The sequence below is a fragment of the Meles meles genome, chromosome 8 (genome assembly GCF_922984935.1).
Source record: "Meles meles chromosome 8, mMelMel3.1 paternal haplotype, whole genome shotgun sequence".
Taxonomy (NCBI): domain Eukaryota; kingdom Metazoa; phylum Chordata; class Mammalia; order Carnivora; family Mustelidae; genus Meles; species Meles meles.
Window position 1 is genome coordinate 106,443,396 of NC_060073.1, and position 21,693 is coordinate 106,465,088.

General features: G+C 54.7%; 1 protein-coding gene across 2 annotated transcripts; it reads left to right on the plus strand.

Moving 5' to 3' along the window:
* Positions 1 to 751: 751 nt before the first annotated feature.
* On the plus strand, positions 752 to 21,566 carry BACE1 (beta-secretase 1). 2 transcript variants are annotated; one of them, XM_046017548.1, is made up of 9 exons: positions 752 to 1,505; positions 14,741 to 14,829; positions 16,295 to 16,511; positions 17,007 to 17,144; positions 17,998 to 18,132; positions 19,100 to 19,201; positions 19,554 to 19,703; positions 19,956 to 20,127; positions 20,771 to 21,566. In XM_046017548.1, the coding sequence occupies exons 1-9, from the start codon at positions 1,245 to 1,247 to the stop codon at positions 21,010 to 21,012; spliced, it is 1,506 nt and encodes a 501-aa protein (XP_045873504.1). In that variant the 5' UTR covers positions 752 to 1,244; the 3' UTR covers positions 21,013 to 21,566. The 2 variants fall into 2 exon arrangements, with proteins under 2 accessions (XP_045873504.1, XP_045873505.1); XM_046017549.1 differs by having other exon boundaries at positions 16,295 to 16,379.
* Positions 21,567 to 21,693: the final 127 nt, after the last annotated feature.

A 21,693-nucleotide genomic window follows, 5' to 3' on the forward strand; every position in this document is an offset into this window, starting at 1 on the left:
GATCTCTGTCTGTCAAATAAATAAATAAAATCTTTTAAAAAATATATAAAAATAAAGTACAGATACTTCTCCGAGTGTAAGACTTTGAAGTTGACAGTAGCCACTTACCCTGGGTCTGAAGGGCAGCCCAGAAATGAGGGGGCTCTTGGGGACTCGGCATTGGAGGTGGAGGTGGGGGCAGGTAGAGTATCAAAGGCACACAGAGATTCAGGTGACGGAAGACCCACAGACTGCAGATTCCTGTGGAGACAAACTGTCCCTGGGCTTTCCCCTTTGCACCTTGCTTATGCACTTGGCTGCCTGGAACAGAATACCCTCGTATCCCTCTTACTCTTGCTCCCCCAATCTCTGCTGGTGGAAATCCCACCCAATTCTTTACAGCTCCAATTAAATGCTCCTCGTCCCACCCAGTCGGTCCAGATCCCCAGATGTCCCCCCAAATCCCTACTCATCCATGCCACATTGTCTGGTATGGGGCACATGGGCTTTCTCTCTCCATGTAGCCCCAGTGCCTGGAAGAATGCCAGGCATCCAGTGGGTGCTCAATACTTGCAGAATGAAGGAACTGACCGAATGGGAGGTCTGCCGCCACTCTCTCCGACGGTCCCTCCCGCCCGGCCAGGGTCCTGCAGGATGGACTCCGCCTCGGCAGAGGGCATCCCAGACCCCTCGCCAACCCCGGAAGCTGGGCTGCCGGCCATGGGAAGACTACACTTCCCAGCGATCCCAGGGAAGAGCGAAAACCCTTTGGCTTTGACAGCCGCCGCCACAAGTCTTTCCGCCTCCCCAGCCTGCCTAGGAGCTGGGAGCTGGATTACGGTGGCCTGACCAGCACACGCAGCTGCGGGCGCCCGGAGCCCCTGCGCCTTGCCCCGCCGCCTGGCCAGCGAGAGGACCGAGAAGCCCGCGGCCGCCAACCTGCCATGCCCGCCCCTCCCAGCCGCCCGGGGGGCCTGAGCCGTCCTCTCCCAGACCTCTGCTGAGGCTGGGCGCCACTGGCCAGATGTAGCCGGCTTTGGATCCGTCTCCTCCCCTCTCTCTCTGCGGATTTCTCCTGTCTGATCCCCATAGCCTGCACCCGGGGGCCGGCGAGGGGCCTGCAGGCTCCGGAGCCCTGATGCCTCGCAGCCCACTGTCCTGAGCGACTCCTGAGCGGCCACCACCGGCTCCCGGAGTTGAGGGCAGCAACAGGGCCGGACGTGGTCCCGGAGTGAGCCCAGAGGGCCCCAGAGGCCAGGCCCACCATGGCCCAAGCGCTGCCCTGGCTCCTGCTGTGGATGGGCTGGGGAGTGCTGCCCACCCGCTGCTCCCAGCCCGGCATCCGGCTGCCCCTGCGAAGCGGGCTGGGGGCGCCCCCCCTGGGGCTGCGGCTGCCCCGGGAGACCGCGGAGGAGCCGGAGGAGCCCAGCCGGAGGGGCAGCTTTGTGGAGATGGTGGACAACCTGAGGGGCAAGTCCGGTCAGGGCTACTACGTGGAGATGACCGTGGGCAGCCCCCCGCAGACGGTAAGCTCTCTGGGCCAGCCCTACCCTCCTTCCTGCATGGGGATGGGACAGGTGCAGCATGCAGGCCCCCGCTAAAATGGGCGGGTCGGTGTGGACTGGAGGGACCATCTCCCAGATGTTTCCTCTGGGATCCGATTGGCAGTAGTCACCCCCAAAGTTCCCCTTTCCCACCTCTCTTCCCCTCACAGGCTTCCCTGCCTCCCGCATCTGACTGCCCTCCCCTCGCCCCAGCCTCACACACCTACCCCTCAGTAAGGATTTGGGGCCAGAGAAACACTCCGTGGGAGAGCCTGGCCTGGGGGAGGGTCCAAGCAATAGGGGCGCTGTGAACAGGTGTTAGCCCTGCCAAGCCTGAGTCTCCCAACCCTGGCACTGGGGATCTTGGTCCACCCAACCCTCTCCCCTCCTCCGGGGTTCCCGGAACCTGGGCTTCTGACCATCCATTCCCAGCACCCTGAGGACCCAGGAATCCTGGCACGAGTTGGAGCAACCCCTTGCTCCCACTGTCTGGGCTGGCGCGGGGACAGCAAAGTGAGGTTTCCCAGCTCCTGCTGACCTCCACTCCAGCCCAGAAGCCCCGGACAGACTCCTGCTTCCCCAGCCCCTCCCAACTCCTCCCCCTCCCCCTGTGCCTTCTGCACTCCAGCCCCTCCCCCTTCCCTGTGCTGCGGAGCACAGGCCGGAGGGGACTGAATTGAGCCTGGGGAAAGGACTAACCACAGCCCAGGAGCCAGAGCCCCCTTCTAAGAATGTGACTCCCTCTATGAGGGGATAGGCGTGGGGTGGGGGGAGGGAGCGTGGCTGCGTGGTTGGAGAAAACACCGCCAGCTGTCCCCATCCCCATCCTTCCAGTCCTCCGCGGTACCTGCAAGGTGGCAGGTGGAGGCTGCACCCTCTGTGCCTGCGTGGGTGGGGTGCTGGAGCTGCCCCCAGGGCACATTTGCCTTCTCTGTGGGTGGTGGGCCTGGGCACGGGTGGCGGGACGGTTCTGTTCGTGCTGGTGTGTGTCGCCTTGAATCTGAGCCTGCACTTTGCTGAGCCAACCCCCTCCCCCCGGATCTGTGGGATCTGTGTCCGGGAGGCCTGCCCTTGGGAGGGTCCGCGAAGGTGGGAGTGTGTTTACATGCGGAGAGGGAAGAGCCACACTTCTGTGAACTTCTCAGGCAGCTCTTACCCTGGATCTGGGAGAAATACAAACCTCCATCCCCCAGTTACCTGACAGAAGCAAGTCTTCCCAGTCCCCACCGCCCAGGCCTGCCTCCCACCTCCCAGCTGATGCAAGGCTCTGGTCTCCCCTACTTCCCCTTCTCTTTCCTGTGTACCATAACTTCCCCAGAAAGTCTCAAATCAGTGTGACCATAGGCCCCTAGCAGCCCGGACCAACAGGAGGCTGGGCATGATCAGATAACAGGGGGACTTGGAGACCTGCAACCTCTGCCCACCAGTGTCTGCTACCGATAAGTGATGCAAGGACTTATACCCTGGGGCATGGACACACAAAGGGGACACACAAAGGGGCTGTGGAGCCACCAGACAGACCAGGAATTCAAGCAGCAACCCACAGCTTTTCCTTTTCTCAGTCGTGTGGCCTGGGGCAAATTCTGCAACCTCTCTGAGCCTAGGACATTGTCTCCAAAGTGGATGAAATGAGATCTTCTTTGCAAGGTTCTTGTGAGGATTAAATGGGACTGTGTAGGGGAAATCACCTTGAACAATGCACCCAGACACACGGCTGACCTCTAGTACATATGAAGTCACTTTCCGCTAACTTCTCCAGCCATGTGTGTCTCTTCTGGGCTATGCAATGAAGCCTAAGGGCTTGGATGCTCTGGACCACCATGTGTCCCACATATGGAACTCAGGGGACAGGTACTGGACTTCACTGGACCCCCGAGATCATAGTATATCCCCCGGCCTGCGCCAGAAATTGGCCAAGAGTAATCGCCCAACAAATGTCAGTTCCTTCCCCTTCCTTCCTAGAAAGGGAAAGCGGGCCTATGGTTCAAAACTGGCTCAAGGAACCATTGCCAGGGAGCCCACAGTTGGAATGACTCTGGTTCACCCTTTGGCTGGGAACCCAAGCCAGAGCCAGCCTGTCTGTACCCTGTGGTGACTTTGACTCTTTCCCCAGCAGTCTTGAGAAGGAGGCCCTTTCTGCTCAGCTGGTGGGGCTGTTGTGAGCACCAGATGAGGACCTGGTGGGCAGAGCACTTTCTATACGCCAGGTATTTAGGTTCAGGGGTTGAGAACTGACCCACCAAGAAACAGGAAATAAGTTTTCTGCCCATAAGGAGCGTAGAGCATGGAAGTGTAAGTTCAGGGACAAGGTAATCCAGAGCAGCAGCACCCAAAGGCGGGCCCCCAGACCCTCACCACCAGAATCTATTACAAACCTCTCTGGCCCCATCGCAGACCGACTGAGTTAGAATTTGGTGGGGGGAGGGTTATGGCTCAAGTTTAAGAAGCACTGATCTGCCATCGTACAAAGAGTGAGTGCTATAGGTGTTCAGGAGGTAAAATCAGGGAAGGTCCCCCGCCCCCGGGGGAGGTGTGCTGTGAGCAGGGTCTTGAAGGATGGCTAGGAGAGGGGAGGCTGTTCCCGGCGGGGAAGTGGCATCCGTCCTATGAAACTGTCATTGCACTTCACTCGAATGTCCACTGCTTCCCCACCCGTGGCCTGGGTCTCTGGGACCGGAAGCCACAGCGAATGAGAGAATGAGTCGTGTGCATTTGCTCAGGAGACAGCAAGAAACCCAGTCGTGTTAATGCTACAGGTCTGGGTAAAGAGGACAGAACCAAATCCCCAGAAGCCTTAAGTATGAAGCTCTACGGTTTGGGCTGGGGTTGGCAGATATCAGGGGAAGCTTGAATTTCTTTGTACTGGGCTGACATAGAGAAAGCAATCTTCGAGGAAGTGACATCTGCCTTTGAGGAGGAATGGGACTGAGAGGTACGGGGGTGACGGGCTCTGTCACAGCAGTCCAGGTGTGAGGCACCACGAGCACAGCATGCGGCCGTAATAAGACGGAAAGGGAAGGGAAGACCAGGATACAGGAACGTCCCAGGGCAGCCAGACACAGGATTCAGGGACACTGGTGTGACAGGTGAGGAGGAAGGCATGAGAGGATTTTCACGATCCTGATCTGGGCTGAACTGGAAGATAACAAGACCATCCGAGGGACCCCGACAGCTGCCAGGAGGGGTTGCTGGATACAAATACACACCTTGTATTTGTGGTGGCAGTTTATGTAAAGTTTTCGAATATGTTCTACATCATTTTCTTCTTGACAGTAAGTCCTGCAATATATACAAATGGTCTCATCCTTTCTTGCAAAAGAAATGGGGAGTGAAAGTTTAAACAGTTGGCCAGGAGACCGGCCTGTAAGCTGAGACCTTTTGTCATCTGGATCCCAGATACTCTCCCAGCCACCTGCCCGGGTGTCTGGGGGACAGGAGAGGGAGAAGAGAATTCCTTTTCATTTTCCCATGACAGCGGCTCCTGTGTCCCTTACTAGACTTAAGTAGTATTACAGAACATGCTATAACTGGTTTTTTATTTGTTTCTCTCCCAGAACGTCAAGCTCTTGAGAACAAGTTCTTTTAAAAAGATATTTTTTTGCAGTGTCTTATTTGTCTTTAATATCCTTGATAGCGGCAGATTCAGAACACGCACCTAAAAAACACTGAGCGAGTGAATGAATAAAATGTAAGACATCTAAATAGAACTGATGGTGAGCAATTCTAAGTGCAGGACTGGCGCTCTGGGGAAAGAAGCACTTTCATCCTTTTCACTTAAATGAAAGGATATCCTCTCATTCTAATGGGATGAGCCTCAGTCTCCAAACCCAGGATAATGATGGTTGTTAGGACTGAAGTCTGGTGGCAGTCAATGCAGTGTAGCAAATGCTTGTCGAGCACCTACTGTGCGCAGAAGAGAAAAATAATGTCATTGCCCCCGCCCTCGGAGAGCTCGGGATTTGGTGTGAGACTCAGACATGTGAACAGCTAAATATCATATAAGACCAAAAGCATTTGGTACAAAAAGAAGAACAGTGAGTCTTCGAAGTGCAAAGAAAGAAGCAGTTACTACTGACAGGGTGTTAGGATAGGCTTGCTGGAAAAGGTAGCATTTGAGTATGGCCTAGAAAGATGAGAAAGCTTTGCTATTTGGAGAGTGGGGGGTAGAAAGGCTTTGTGAACAGAGGATGCACGAGCCTGGCTGAGAAGCTGGGAGTTGCGGCAGCGGTGCTGGGAGGTGGAGTGGAGGTTGGGCTGTATTCTGCAGGCAGGCGAGAGTTCTTTGAGTATATGAGAAGGGCAATGGTCCAGTATCATTCCGGTTCGAGGAAAACAACTCTGGGTGGAATGTAGCTGGATAGTCTAGAGCCCAAGACTAAGACCTGACTCAGGGCCCAAGGGCCTGAAAGACGCTGATGGCAGGGTGGACAGAAAGGATGGGAGGTCCTCAGAGATCCAGCTTTCACATGGCAGTTCAACCAGGGTTCTGTGCTCCTGGGGAGTGAGAGGGAAGAGAAGATGTTGTTGGAACACAACATAAGGAGTGAACTTTTAAAGCATAATATAGGTCATCAAAATTCCATGCCTATGATTCTGCTTTAAATACAAGGGATAAGTACTAGTGTGTCCTTTGGCGGGGGGTGGGGAGGTAAGGGAACTGAGGCTCAGAGAGACTAAGGGGTTTGCCCAAGGATACTCAGCTAAGGAAAGCAGAGCCGGGGTTCAAATCTGGGTCTTTGGATTCCAAATCTAAATACTGGGTTCTTTCTTGTGGTCTCCAGTCTGGGACATGTTGGTTGCCTTTGAGATGTCAGTGGGCCATTCTTATCAATGGATCCAGCAGCTAGCTAAGCATGGGGATCTGGAAACCAGGAGAGAAGTTAGGACTTCACGGGTAGACTCTGGAGTCACCTGCTGAGAGGTGGTTTGGAAGCCAAGTTTGCAAATGGGCTTGTTGTTTGAGAGAGTGGAGGGAAGTGGTGGGCAATGATTAGGGAAAGAATATTGAATGTAGACTGGGACTCAACGGTGCATGAGAAAATGGTCAGAGAAGTAGAAAAATGAGGGTTCAGGGTCTTAGAAAACAACAACAGCCAAGTGGTTTTCCACCCCTTCTCCCTCAAATGGTTTTCACCTGTGATTTGTGGGATTCTATAAAGGGACCTCAAGGATGAAGGAGGTTAGGAGGAAGGTATGAGGCAAGACTTTGGACCTTTCACACCTCCCATCACCAAGCCCTCCCCCTTCGCCCTGCTTGCAAGTCAACTTTTATTGTTTTTATATAATGGAATTCCAGATCCATCCATCCTTCCTTCCTATACCAAAAAGGTTGAAAACCATTGACCTCAAAGAGCCACTATCCAAATTAGACAAAGCAAGATTAGATAAGATCCCACTTCTAAGTTGCCCACCTCATCCCTGAGACCGCAGCTCCCCTCAGGTTGCACAGAGGGCTTTTTTTTTTTTTTTTAAAGATTTTATTTATTTATTTGACAGATCACAAGCAGGCAGAGAGGCAGGCAGAGAGAGAGAAGGAAGCAGGCTTCCTGCTGAGCAGAGAGCCCGATGCGGGGCTCGATCCCAGGACCCCGGGATCATGACCTGAGTCGAAGGCAGAGGCTTTAACCCACTGAGCCACCCAGGAGCCCCCACAGAGGGCTTTGCTAGGACCCTCACACTGTCCTTTCACACACTTCTCCTCTGCCTCTCCAAGTCAGGAGAGGAAGAGTTCAGCTGCGAGTGGGGGGTATGGGAAAGACTGGGACCTCCCACTAAAGTAGAAGGTCAGGAACCCTTCTTGGGTATCTCCAATAAAGATCTAAGCAGAAAATTCGGGTTGAAAATCCAGGGAGAGAAACATCTCTCAGGGAAACTGCCATATTTGACCACTAACTTCTCTTCTGGGAGCATCTGTCTTTGGGGCCTGGGCAGTGGAGAGGTCTGGGCAGGAGCCAGACCCTTTTCCCAGTCCGTGAGCTGCCCGGAGCTGCCCCAGGCAGGATGGGCCCAGAGGGCTGGGAAGCATTTGCTGATGCCACGCGCGCAGCTGCTGTAGCCAGTGGTTCCTGAGAGGGAGGCGGTGCTCCCTCTAAGGAGAATGGGGAATCAGTAGTCTTAGGGGTTGACTGGGGGAACCAGGACTCCCTGCGCTTTTTTTCCCAAGACTGTGACAGAGCCACAGAGCAAGCTGCAGCCTGTCCCCTGTCAGCAGGTCTCCTGGACGGCCAGCAACCTGTGGCTCCTCTCCACTGCCCATCGTGGTCGTCCCCCCAGCCCCTGGCTACACTGTCCGGGCTACACTGGCCTCTCGGAGCTGGTGAACGCCACCAACTCTTTTCCAGTGCCTGTAGACTTTTTGCCAAACGGCGAGAGGCATGAGCGATGGCATCTCCCAGTGGCTCAAGCAAGCCTGTACTGAGCATGCCCCAGGTGCCCTGGAGGAGACTGGGCTTCTGCCAGAGATCAGCTAGCTTTTCAACTGAGGACAGACCGAGAGAAGATTAAAGCCACCGCAACCTGTGCACAGGGACACGGTTAGACAGTAGGAGACACTTGCTGTCTGACGGTGAAAGCAGGGAGCCAGTAGCTGCTGTGAGACCTCACGGACTGGGGGTGCCCAGGCGGGTTCTGTGGAGCCTGCGGGCACCGGGGAGCTGCGCGAAGAGCCACCGCGGGGAGGGGACAGAGACCGAGGAAGTAAAACCTCTCTCTCCAAAAGAACAACTCTTGTTCTTTTCTCTTTGGCACGTGGGATCCTGCATAAGGTTGGAAAAGGGTTCTGGTGCTTAAAAAAAAAAAAAGAAAGGAAAAAGTTTGAAAAACCGTCATCTTAGATCTGTTCTTTAAGAACAGACATGGACATTTTTGGACTATTCACCTCCATCATATCATCTGAATAGGAAGCCTTCATAAATATCATTTGAGCTGGGTTTGACGCCGGGGGACATGCAGCATCCTGTCTAAAAGGACAAGCGTGCATCAGATAAGGTTTGGGGTGACCCTGCCACCTTAGAATTCCCTAAAAACAAAACAAAACAACCCAAAGTAGGGTAAGTAGCACCAGGGAGCCTGCTTACCCCCAGGTATCCGTCATCAGCTTCAGCCTGGAGAGACTAGTGGAAGGCAGAGGATCCGTCTAGAGAAAGGATTTCCAGTGGGTCAGCCGATTTGGTCCAGGTGGAGGGAACCTGGACAGGATCCAATCCCTGGCGTCAGTCGGAGGCAGGAGCTGTGTGCTCTGTTGGCCCTGAGCCTCTCCCGGATGCTGACGTTAGGTTCCTCTTGTCCTTCCTTGCCCCTTTCTCTCAGCCTTGGGCAAGCTCTGGTCTGGGGATATCCACTTAGGAAAACAGATGAAGCTGACTCCAGGCTCTGAGACCAAGGAAGTCCTTGGTCTAAGAACCTGCATGGAAACTCCAGCCAGTGTCGTGGCTATGGTGGGCATCAGTTATTGTCACCATAGACAACCCCAGATTAAACCACTCCTCCTGAGACGCATGGGACTGCGAAGGAATAGCTGAAGTCTGTAGGGTCACAGGGAACTGCAGGAAGTCAGGCAGTTGCTGTCAGTGCAGGAAAAAAATCATTATGGAGCACCTGCTGAGGGCTAGGGATGGGTAAGATAATAAGGGTACAAATGTGCTCCCTACCCTTGTGGGGCTCATAGGATGGGGGACAGATATTACATAAATGGTTAAAGGTTTTATTTATTTATTTGACACACAAAATGAGATCACAGGCAGGCAGAGAGAGAGGGGGAAGCAGGCTCCCCGCTGAGCAGAGAGCCCGACGTGGGGCTCGATCCCAGGACCCTGAGATCATGACCTGAGCCGAAGGCCAGAGGCCCAACCCACTGAGCCACCCAGGTGCCCTACATGAATGGTTGAAGGTTTGCTGAGCAATATACAAAAAGTACAGTGGGCCTACAGGACCTGCGCCTTATCTTGGCTGGGGGTGTCAGGGCAAGACCTTTGGGAGAAAGGATAATTACACTGTGACTTGCAAGATGACTAGGATTAGTCAAAACAGAGAGAATATTCCAGGCATAGGAAAGAGTATACACAAAGGTGCAGAGCTGAGATCATCGTGCTTTTGAGAAGCATGAGAAGCATGGTGAGGGAGGGGAAAAAGTGGTGAGAAATGTTCATTGGAGTTGACCTTGGTAGGTGAGATGCCCCCAAGGACAAAGATTTCAAGATTGAATTTGGATGGTCAATCTGGGATCTGACGCGATGTAACAAACTACTCTGAAACTTGGTGGCTGGGAACAAGAGTCGTAGTGGTTTCCAGGATTGTGTGGGTTCGCTGTGGCTCTTCTCCAGGTCTTATCTGGGCTCACTCATGTGGCTGCATTCAGCTGGTGGGTGAGCGGGGGGTCCGCTGGACCTCTTTCTCCATGAAGGCTTTCATCCTCAAGGAGGCAAGACGGAACTTCTCCCCATGAGTTTCAGGGTAGCATCCCAAGAGGAATCCCCAGGGCACAGGCCTTCCCCAAGCCTCTGCTTTCCTCCTTTACTGATGTCCATTGGCCAGAGCCTTCACATGCTCGAACCTAGCGTCAACGTCAGGAGATCACACCAGAGCCTGGATACAGGGGTGTGTGATTCCTTAGTGTAGCAATCTACCATATACTTCCTCTCCAAGTGAGAGATGGGAAGGTCAAGGACGTGAAAGACCAGACGTGGAGTTGCCTAGGACCTGTGGCTTCCTATCCAGCTGTGTGGATCATTGTGTAGAACGGATCAAGTTGCCCACTCATTCCAGATGTCAGTTCCTTCTCTATAAAATGGAAGAAAACCTTCTACATCGCAGCTTCGGGTAAAAGCCTTGCTAGACAAGTGTGTGAGAGCTCTTCCCCCATCAACTCAGAGGCCCACATAGAAGGAAAGAGACTTCCTTTGATAGGAAGAATTAGAGTTAAAAAGCTCCCTCCTAGGGCCCCAGGATAGGCTACAAAGCGAGGCTGGGATCTTAGTAACTAGAGATCTTTCAGAGTTGATCTTTCAGAATCTCCCTAGGCCAACCGACAGATGACTCCCGAAGGCTCTTTTCATCCAGAATAGTCTGGGCTGTCCCTGTCTGCTAGTGAGAGCTGGGGCCAAGACAGGTGAGAATTGGGGAACAAAGAGTTTACCCAGAACTCACTGGCTCCACACTCATCTCATCTCTCAAGATCTGTTGCTGAAAACTCCTCCAGGGGAGCCTGGCCTGCCGAGTGAAATGGGCAGGTGTACCTTTCCCTAGGGGGCTTGTTAGCACTTCCCAAGAAGTCACCATCCCTCAGAGGCCCCCAGGGACACATTTGTTTGTTAAGTGATTGGCTGTGACCTAGCCCTGACCCTAGGTTGTGATCCCCTGGGGATCTAAATACAATAGCTGCAGAGACTCCCAGGTCAGCCTGGCCCCAAGGGATGGAGAAGAAGATGGCTCCAGGACCCTAAGTCTTGCAGTCCCCTTCCCCTGTCAAACCACAGCCCTGGCGAAGGGAAGACAGGTCTGAGCTAGAGCCACACCTCAGAAGGCCCCCAACTGGGGAGCCCCTGAGGCATCTCTCCGCCACCCAACAAGCAGGACAGGCTAGCTCTTTGTCCCTTCTGCCAGGGACCGTGATACCCATTGGGGATACAGTGGGGATTTCTTTAAAAATTAGATTCAAGGGAGATGAGAGTTAACATGAGGCTATAGAGTGACACATTCTACCGCAGCCTTTTCATAAGAGCGTCTGACCTGGTCTTTCCCTCTTACGAAGTCATCCCTTCTGAGCTCGGACTGCAGGGTGGTGCGAGATGAGTAGACACACCCGCCAACAGAGAGGAAGAGGTCTGGGCAGAGCGAATGGCCTTCGGGGGAAGGACCGTGGCTGGTCTGAGGACCTGTGAAGAGGCAGGTGTAGCCGGTGGGCAGGGGTCTGGGGCATAGAGAACAAACTGGGCTGGGTGTCCAGCCATGACCCGACAATGAAGGGCCACGTAGGAAATGCCAGAGCTTTAAATTTTTATTTTCGTAGCAAAGGAAAATGATTGACACAGACGGCAACACGGTCAGCTTTGTACCTAGAAAAGACCACCCCAGCCGCAGCGCAGGGGCAGGTTGGAGAGGTCAAGGGTGGATGGACGCTGCCAAGACCAGCTGAGAAGCTATTGTGATAGTCCAGAACGCGGCCCAGGGCGGCAAGGGAGGTGGCCAGAGATGAGTGCATTCACGAGACTTTTGAGAAGGTTAATTGGACAGGACTTGATGCATCGGGTAGAGATGTGAAGAAGAGGAAGGTGTTAGGATGTCCCCCCAGTTGCTGACTTACAGAACAGATGGACGGTGACGCCATCCACTGACACAGTGAACACTGGGAAAAGGCAGATGGGCGGGACTGTGGAAGGTCGGCTTTGGACATCTTGATTTTGAGGGAGTGCGCTCTGTGCTTCTTGTGCTCCAAGGGGAGGAAAGGGCTTAGGGCTCTGAGCTTAGGAGTGATGGAACTCGTAGGGGATACTTGGAGCTGCGGCCACAGGGGAGGTGGCTGAGGGGGAGCAGAGCCTGCAAGGAAGAGGGCTGAAGCCTGAGCCTTGAGAAGGGAGCCTGCGAAGCAGACAGAGGAGATCTGGTCAGAGCCGTGGGAGGACACCCACAGGCCAGGGGGATAGGGAAGAGTGTTTCTGGGAGGGAGACATCCTCACAGGCAGAGGAGGACTGATTTGAAAATGCCTTTTGTATTTGGTGACATGACGTCTCTGGTAGCTGTAGTAAGGGCTGTTTCATAGTGGAGGGAGGGGCAGCGGAGAACGGGCTTTGGGATGGGTTGAGGAATGAGTGGGAGGTGAAGAAATGAAGACAGCTTGGCTGAGAACTTCGGTTGTGAAGGAGGGGAGGGGAGCTGGAGGTGGGGGTGAGATTGAGGAAGGTTTTTAATGGACAGACTTGAGCATTTGTAAATGCCAACAGGAGGAACCCAGATCGGGATGGGGGGCAGAACGGCAGCGAATCCACTGGAGGGAAAGGGTGTAGTTCCCAGGGTCGGGCACCCACCCAGAGCAGGGAGGGCCTGCTGAGGGAAAGGACGGGTGGACAAGGCCACGGGCAGGTTGCAAGAACTGGCTGTGGGGATGAGGGAGGCCCCCTCTGACAGTCTCTGGTCCAAGCAGTAAGAGGCCAGGCATCCCTTGCTTACGACCACTAACCATCCCCTTCCAGGCTGCCCTTACCTGCCCTGTGTCAGGATGAGTAGTGGCCCAGCTGCCTAAGGCCCCTGCCCTGGGACAGGCCTCCGTGGGAGCCAGAGGGGGAGAAGACCTGCCCGGGGCTGGAGTAAGAAGTGTTAGAAGGACCGGACCAGGAATCCCTTCTCCCAGAAGCCAGGAGCACTTTGCAAAGAGCAAACAGACAGCTGGCCATTTGCTCGGGAGGGAATCTCAGCTGTTTGTTTTGGTTTCTCATTTTTTTGTGGCTGGTGGAGATGGGGTGGCGGGCAGACAGGGCCTGAACTCACAGTGTCAGGGTGGGTGGGCTTGACCTGCTTTGAGGAGGAGGAAGGGGGAGGCCTTCCTCAGCTGAGAAAGGCTGGGCCTCCTGGCTCAGAGTGGTTTGCAGGACGGGAGAGCGGTGGGGAGGCTTGGACCCGCTGGGGTCTCGGAAAAAAAGCCCTGTACCAGAGCGAAAGGTGCTTGTGTTTTCCTGGAGCCTGTCAGGCACACGTTCCAGGGAGCCTTCTCTTGCACAGCCCTGGGGATCCTCTTTCTTCGGGGTCCAGTGAGCGGAGGAGGCCAACCCTAGGGCTGGGAGCAGAGTCCTGGCAGGTGGGGGAGGGGTGCTGGGAAGGGGGTGGGGGTTGGGGGGGCCGTTTTAATCATTAACCTGGTGGACTGAAATCTGAGCTTCTGTGCCTCCAGCTCTATTGATTCTGAAAGCACAGCTGCTCGGAGATCCTGGAGAGGGCCCCGGGGTAGAGACAGGGAAGAAGGGCGGGCAGGCAAATGGGAACCAGGCCAGGAGTAGGGGGCTGGGGAGGAGGGCGGGGCGGGGTCAGAGGTCTGGGCCACCGTGGGGAGGAGAAGAGGCGCCTTGGCGGGGTGGGAGGCAGGAGGCCCTCACAGGCATTGGGGGAGGTGCGGTCCGCAGAGCCACAAGGACCACTGAGAGCAGGAAGGAGCCCCAGGATCTGGCAGGGAGGAGGAAACTGAAGCCCAGAGGAGCACAGTGACTTGCCCAAGGTGACAAGGTCAGAGCCTGCACCAAAACTGAGGTCAGCTGACTTCACTGCACTGAGGAGAGAGGACGAGGGAGTAAAAGGGCCCTGAGGTCAGGGTAGCCGCTCTGCTGACGGGCATGAAAAGTCAGCAAAAGAGGGCTGAACTCTCAGGGTTCCAGGCTTCCGAGGACAGGGGCATTCCCTCTTTTTGCCTGTGAGGATACTACCGGCATTCAAAACATGGCTGTAGACCGACGGAGGGAGGGATCAGGCCATTGAAGGAGAAAGGAGGGTCAAGAAAGAAGAAATGCTAGAAGGAGCTGCACAGCGAGGGGCACCAGGAAGACACCTGTCCGTATCCAACTTAGCCAAAACCCAGGGCCCTGACAAGATGGGTTTTCACCGCGACAGCAGAGTGGGCTCCTGGCTCCCTCCTATTTTCTGATAGTAGGACTCAGAGGCCTGTGTCACCTCTGAGACAGGAGGGGAGCCCTTCGTGGGGAGCCGCATTCTGGCAGGCAGGGTCAGAAACATGTGGCATCTACAGGCCGTCCTGGTCCCTGCAGCTTCCCTGGCCAGTGCCAGCTCCTAGAATAGCATTTCCGAGCTGGACAGGGATGCGAGCCCAGCTGCCCGCTGGGTGATACGCTTCCTAGGAGGACCAGAGGAGGGAAGGCGTGAGCTCGCGGACGGATTGGGACAGGTACCTGGAGTAAGGGCAGTCTGAAGGTAGAGAGAAAAGAGGACTGAAAACCACACGCACGCAGAGAGACCGCGACTCCGACAACACAACGTTAGGATTCCACAGGGAAGCCAGGAGTGGGCACAAGGCCATGCTGAGGGTGTCCGGGGACGCCGCATTCTTTCTGTCTGTGGTCATGGTGGTAGTAGGCACTAGGCTGTCCAGCCCTGCGTTCTAGAAGCTTCTCCCTGGACGTTCCAAAGCGAAACTGTTGGCTGTGGCATGAAGGACAACGAAGGTAGTGAGCCCAGAGCCTCACGTCGGTAACATTTTTCTCTCCCCTTTCTCCGACAGCTCAACATCCTCGTGGACACAGGCAGCAGTAACTTTGCGGTGGGGGCTGCCCCCCACCCTTTCCTGCATCGCTACTACCAGAGGCAGCTGTGAGTCCTGGGGAGAGCTAGACGGAAGAACCCTTCCCAAGGATCCAGGGCCCAGAAGGGTCAGGGGAGGGCTTCGGGGAGAAAGACTAGCTCCTCAGATCCTTTCCAAGAAAGAGTGGAGAGGGGGGATTTGAGGCTCTCTACTATGGGAAAGGGTAGGTTGAAGGGACCAGAAGGAAGTTCTTCAGGACTGAGATGGGGCAGCTTCCTTGGGGAGGGAAAGAAGGAAGGAGAGGAGCCCCAAAGCTCCCAGAGCCATCTCAGGGTCTTGTCTCTGCTTGAATTGGGAGACATGGAGACCTCATCCCCACTCCGCACCCCCCACAGGGGCTGTCTGGCGTCTGGCCAGACCAAGGCGGTCTAAGCCGAGCAGGCTACCGTGACTGCTCCCTGTGCTGTGCTCTCACCCAGGGGCTGCTCCTGGTGGCATCACACAGTTCAAGGGACTGGAGGAAGAGCCTTCCATAAGCCCCACGGCCTGGACCAGTATCAGGGCCCGACAGCTAAAATGTCTCCCTGCACCACCCAGGGTTCCAACAGCCAGATTTAGCTAACCGCTGGAAGGGAGGGTTGAAGTGAGTTTTTCAGGTAAGAGGCATAGAGATGCCGTGGGAGCCTCCTTAGCATAAACACAAGAAGTGGCGAGAAGACATCTAATGTCTGAGGCGTCTCTGTGTGTGGAAATCTGTGAGGGGAGGCTTACATCCTGTTCTTGGACTTGTAGGCAGGAGCCAAAGCCACCTGCCTCGTCTTCTGCCTTCCCCATCTGAAGAAGGCCGGCAGGGAGCGGGGCGCAGTGAGGACCCAGAAGAGGGATTCAGTCCAGCTCCTGGTCCCAGTCCCACCGCTGCCCCCTGCCCACCTGGCGCACTCCGAGGCCCGGGTCGTGGTGCCGTGAAGCGCAGGTGAAGGCGTCACGCTGACAGGCCTGCTCCACGCAAGCAGTGTGTTAATACTTACCTGCTCTGCTGAGATGCGGTGCCAACTCTTTCTTTGGAAGAACTTGCTGGAGAGGTTCCGCGTCCCTCCCGCCTGGCACTTTCTCTACCACTCAGATGGTACCACCAGGTCCCAAGGCAGCGACAGTCAAAGGCTCCTTTTCTCTGGGAGCCCGATGAAGCGGGGGGGAGGAAGCAAAGCCCACTAGCTGTCCCTCTGCAGCCGTGGGCACAATACACAAAGCCTAGGCTTGTTCCCCGCAGGGTCTGAGCTTCAGATCTAGGGATAGGAGCTGTGGAGACAGGACAGTGAGCCCCAGCAACAGCTCCCCTCATCATGTTTGCAAGGTTACTCTATGTTCTGTTCTGGGTGATAGATCTGGGATGTTCTACTGAGCAGCCTGAAAGCATCTTATCTTATGTGGGATGCCCCTGAGATAAGGTGAGGCCTCGGGAGTAGGTTAGATGCTGGGTCCCCGTGCCAGGGTCGTGGCACGCCTCCACAGACCTCTGCTTCCTCTCCACAGGTCCAGCACATACCGGGACCTCCGGAAGGGCGTGTATGTGCCCTACACCCAGGGCAAGTGGGAGGGGGAGCTGGGCACCGACCTGGTGAGCATCCCCCATGGCCCCAACGTCACTGTGCGCGCCAACATCGCTGCCATCACTGAATCAGACAAGTTCTTCATCAATGGCTCCAACTGGGAGGGCATCCTGGGGCTGGCCTATGCTGAGATCGCCAGGGTGAGAGGAGTGAGGCCGAGCCCTGGACACTGTGTCCGCACCGCACCCTGCATGTGACTGAGGGATGGGCTTGGAGAGAAGGGCAACTGACTAAGGGAGGGACACAGATCAGCCTAAAGGATTAGTTAGTGGGGATAGGGTGGCAGTCTGAATCCCGTCCCTGCAGAGGTCAGGCCTGTAGTGAGGGATGCTGTGACAGGTACAAGATTAGGCTCTGGTTTTTACTGACTCTCAATATCTTAAGAATAAGGGAGCCCCAGCCCCAGACTTCAAACAGGTTAAGCATATGGGGATCAAAGATCCTATAGATCTTTCCTGTTTGCACTGCCAGTGTCTCCTGCTAACCCTCTCTCTGCCAATCTCAGTACTTCAAGATAGCCTTTGCCAAGGAACATCCCCCAAGTTTTGCTTTTGCCTTCCCGTTTAGGCAGGAAGCTGGCCTCTCCATTAGGGCCCTCTGTGTGAGGCTTCCCTCTTTGTCTCTTTCTGCCACAGCCTGATGACTCCCTGGAGCCATTCTTTGACTCCCTGGTAAAGCAGACCCACGTTCCCAACCTCTTCTCCCTGCAGCTCTGTGGCGCAGGCTTCCCCTTCAACCAGTCGGAAGTGCTAGCCTCAGTTGGAGGGAGCATGGTGAGTACGCCCTGGGAGAGGGCAGGTTCTAGCACTGGGCAGAGGGATAGGTACCTACCCCCCCACCCCCAAGGCTGCAGCACAGTCTTGGGCTCTGCTACTTAAAACCAAGAGAAACCTCTCTAAACTCACCCCCTCCACTTTTCTTTTTCTATCCTTTATTTCTTTGCATTATCCAGAAAGAATTCCAGGTACCTATGGTAAACTTGGAAAGGATGAGATTAGGGAACTTCAAAGGAAATGTAAATAAGACCTCTGGGGCACCTGGGTTGCTCATGGAGCCCCATGTCGAGCCCCATGGCGGGCACCCTGCTCGGCGGGGAGTCTGCTGCTCCTTCTCCCTCTGCCCCCCCACCCCATGTTCTCTAATAAATAAATAAAATCTTAAAAAAAAAAAAAGAAGACCTCTCGAATTAAGATGATTCAGTCTGATGAGCAGAAGGCAGCGATGTAAGGAGTTTAAAAGTCTATTTATTAATTAATTAGGATAGCTGGTGAATGGTTCTCCATCTCTAACACACGGAGAAAATAAAACTTGTAAAAGCAGCAAATAATCATTCATTTAACATTTATTGTGCCAGTTTGGATTTAAATAACTTTATATTGAGGGCTGTGAGACTCTGAAACAAATAATTTAAAATCCTGTAAAGTCTTCCCCTGATATATTCTTAACACATTTAAAAAACTACAAATCACTTTGGGACAAGATTTGATCAGAAGGAGGAGGATAAGAAAGGTGGCCTGTGAAGGGCTTTGCTACCCCCCAGAAATCTCTGATCCCGTTGTTTGTTCTCTGGGTGACTTGCTGTCCCTCTGTGCCGGGACACGGGTACCTGCCTCCCTTTGTCTCCAGATCATCGGGGGTATCGACCACTCACTGTACACGGGCAGCCTCTGGTACACACCCATCCGGCGGGAGTGGTACTACGAGGTCATCATTGTGCGGGTGGAGATCAACGGGCAGGACCTGAAAATGGACTGCAAGGAGGTACCACCACCAAGGGGGGCCAGGGAGAGGGAAGGGGGAGGCAACATAGGATGAGGTCAGACCCTGAGTTATGAGGTTGGGAGGACGAGGCAGAGGAGCAGGACCTGCAGAAAGGGTTGGGGGCTGAGCCCAGAACAATCGGGAGCTTAATGGTAACAGTAACACAGCAGGACCTGAGGTTGGGGGCTAGGGACTGGCAGGGCAGTTGCACGGGGACCTTGTGACTTATGGTCTGGTAAGGGAAAAAAAGCATGTCTGGGCTCCAGTTACCACCTTGCTGGGCGGCCCTGGGCAAGTCTCGTGCCAGGCAGTGTGGAATGATGCAGGGGAAGCATCTGGCTTTGGAGCTGGAAAGACCTAGGTTTCTAGTTCTGCCATTTACTGGCTATGTGCCCACAGGCAAGTTACTAGGTTGTGTTTCAGTTTCCTCACCTGCAAAGCAGAGGGGAAAACAGCTTTTCCAGAGACTGTGGTGAAGACAGAAAAATAAATTGTTTCTCCCAGTGCCTGGCACACAGCAGTACTCAATAGTACTCAACCGTTTGTGTCTTCCTTACCTAGATTCTTAATGTATGTCCAATGAGAATATAAAAGAACTATGAAAAGTTAAAAGCACTATACAAGGTAATTTTATTTTCAAGCTTTGGAGAATGTCTGCCCAACCCAAGGTACTAAGTGTTAGCACTTACAGAATGCCCCCTACGTGCCGGGCACCATTCTAATCGCTCCACATGTATTCATTTCATCCTTATAATAACTCTTTGAGGTAGGTGCTATTATTATCCTCATTTGTAAGATGAGGAAACTGAGGCACAGAGGCTGAACAACTTTCCCAAGGGTATAATCCTAAGAGAAGTGCCAAGCCAGGATGCCACCCTAAGCAGTCAGATCTACCCTTACGATTCCGGCCAGAGCCCAGCATCAGAAAAGGCTTTTGACTCTTCTAACCCTCTCTTCTCCATCCTAGTACAACTACGACAAGAGCATCGTGGACAGCGGCACCACCAACCTTCGTTTGCCCAAGAAAGTGTTTGAAGCTGCCGTCAAATCCATCAAGGCAGCCTCCTCGGTCAGTGGGACTCAGGGCAGGGGTACAAGAGATGACACAGTGCCAGAGGAAGTCTGTGAAGGTCACAGCCCTCAGCAAGAGCCAAGCTGTCTACCCTCAGATCCTTCTGCTTAAATGTCTGCAGAGCGAGTCTTTGACGGGCCTTGGCGTGCTCATCACACAGGCCCCCTGGTGCAGAGTTTTGGCCTCACTCTCCAGCTGTCTTCCCCTAATTCTTGGGTTTCGGTGTGCTTTTCCCCAGTTTGGACACTCCATAGAAAAGCAAAAAGAGGGCCCGTAAGTGTAATCTGAGAGCGGGAGAAGCGAGATGGCGGAAGAGGCGGCTTCCTCACTGTTACCCTTTCTTGACCAGACGGAGAAGTTCCCGGACGGGTTCTGGCTGGGGGAGCAGCTGGTGTGCTGGCAGGCAGGCACCACCCCTTGGAACATTTTCCCGGTCATCTCTCTCTACCTAATGGGCGAGGTCACCAATCAGTCCTTCCGCATCACCATCCTTCCACAGGTATGTCCCCAGCCAGAGTCGGTGGGGTCCCAGGAAGAGGGCATAGTTTGCACGGGGAGGCAGGGAGCAGGTGTGTCTTTCCAGAAGGTGGAAGACAAGAGAGCAGTGTCCGGAGGCACACAGCAAGCCCACGGAGCTCAGGGATGGTGGAGGGAAGAGCACCCCCTAAGCACAGATATCTAGAAGGCCAGGGGTAGGGAGGGGCACGGAGCGGGGAGGACATCCTCTCCCTCTTGGACTGCTTGTCCTTAGCAATACCTGCGGCCAGTGGAAGACGTGGCCACGTCCCAAGATGACTGCTACAAGTTCGCCATCTCACAGTCCTCCACCGGCACGGTGATGGGAGCTGTGATCATGGAGGGCTTCTACGTCGTCTTTGATCGGGCCCGAAAGCGGATCGGCTTTGCTGTCAGTGCTTGCCATGGTAAGCAAGCCGGGGAGGAGCGTGTGGGCTCGTCTGCGCATGTTCTCACTGTCCTGCAGTTAGGAGCCCCGGGCCCGTCAGTCTGGGAGGTAGTCAACAGTTGCCTCAAGGCAGTGTCTGTTAGAGCTAGCATCCTGGCGCGGGCTCTGTCCGTGTTGCCTGGCGTGGTGAGGCCTGCCCGGGTTGTAACCTCTGCCGGAGACCCAGAGCCACCTCAGCCCCTAGGGAAGCTCTAGCTCCCTGGGCAGCAGGCCGAGCCTGCAGCGACCCTGTGGGCTGCTCCCCGATGGGGTCGAGGGCTCCTCCAGAATGGCGGTGGGGTCTTGCAAGCAGTATCGGCGGAAGCCGGTGAGCGTACCGGGCATAGGTGGGGTGTCTTTTTGGTCAACTCAGAAGACTGACCTTTAGGTATCATTCCTACCGCCTGGTTACACAGGAAAGGGTTGTTGCTCCCAGGGCCCTAGGAGACGCGGTTCTACCCAGCACGGCTTTTCTGGCCTGCTCCTAAGTATCTCCGAGGCAGGAGGGGCTAGAGCCTCCCCTCGGGCTCATTTCAAGGCCTACCAGGCAGTTCTTTTTGTCGTCTGACCCAAACTGCTGTGTGACGATGAGAGCTGCCCATTCGCGTCTGCCCTTTCCCCAGTGCACGATGAGTTCAGGACGGCAGCGGTGGAAGGCCCATTTATCACCCCGGACATGGAAGACTGTGGCTACAACATCCCACAGACAGACGAGTCGACCCTCATGACCATAGCCTACGTCATGGCGGCCATCTGCGCCCTCTTCATGCTGCCGCTCTGCCTCATGGTGTGCCAGTGGCGCTGCCTCCGCTGCCTGCGCCATCAACACGATGACTTCGCTGACGACATCTCCCTGCTGAAGTGAGGCGGCCCAGGGGCAGGAACCCGAGGCTTCCCGGGGCCGCATCTGGTGGTTCACTTTGGTCACCAGTGGGAGACACTGATGGCCCCGGTGGCCAGAGCGCCCCGAGACCCGCACCTACCCCCACCAGCCGCCTCCGCCTTGACGAAAAAGAAGGAAAAGCGGGCAAGGCGGGTTACAGGAGCGGCACCTGTAGGAAACACGAGACGGAAGAAAGCAGCACTCTGGTGGCGGGAATACTCTTAGGCACCTGAGGCCTGAGTTGGGAAATTCTGCTGCTTGACACTTCAGCCTTGAACCTTTGCCCACAGTCCCTCTGGATTCTCCAACCCAAAGTATTCTTCTTCTCTTAGTTCCAGAAGTAGCGGCATCACAGCCACGTCACCCCAGTGTGCGTCTCTGCGGAGAAAGGGCCAATGTCGTTTCCCTGCTGGCCCAAGTCAGTAGGAATGGATGCACAGTTTGCTATTTGCTTTAGTAATAGGGACTGTATAAACAAGCCTAACATTGGTACAAAGATTGCCTCTTGAATTAAACAAAAAAATAATGAGACTGAATATTTGTACAGATGGGGGCGGTTGGAAGAGGAGAGGAGAGGGAGCACAAAGACAGGGAACAGCTGGGATCGGAGCTAGAAAAGGCAGAACCACGACCACTTGCCAGTCCCAGTTTCAGACGGCATCT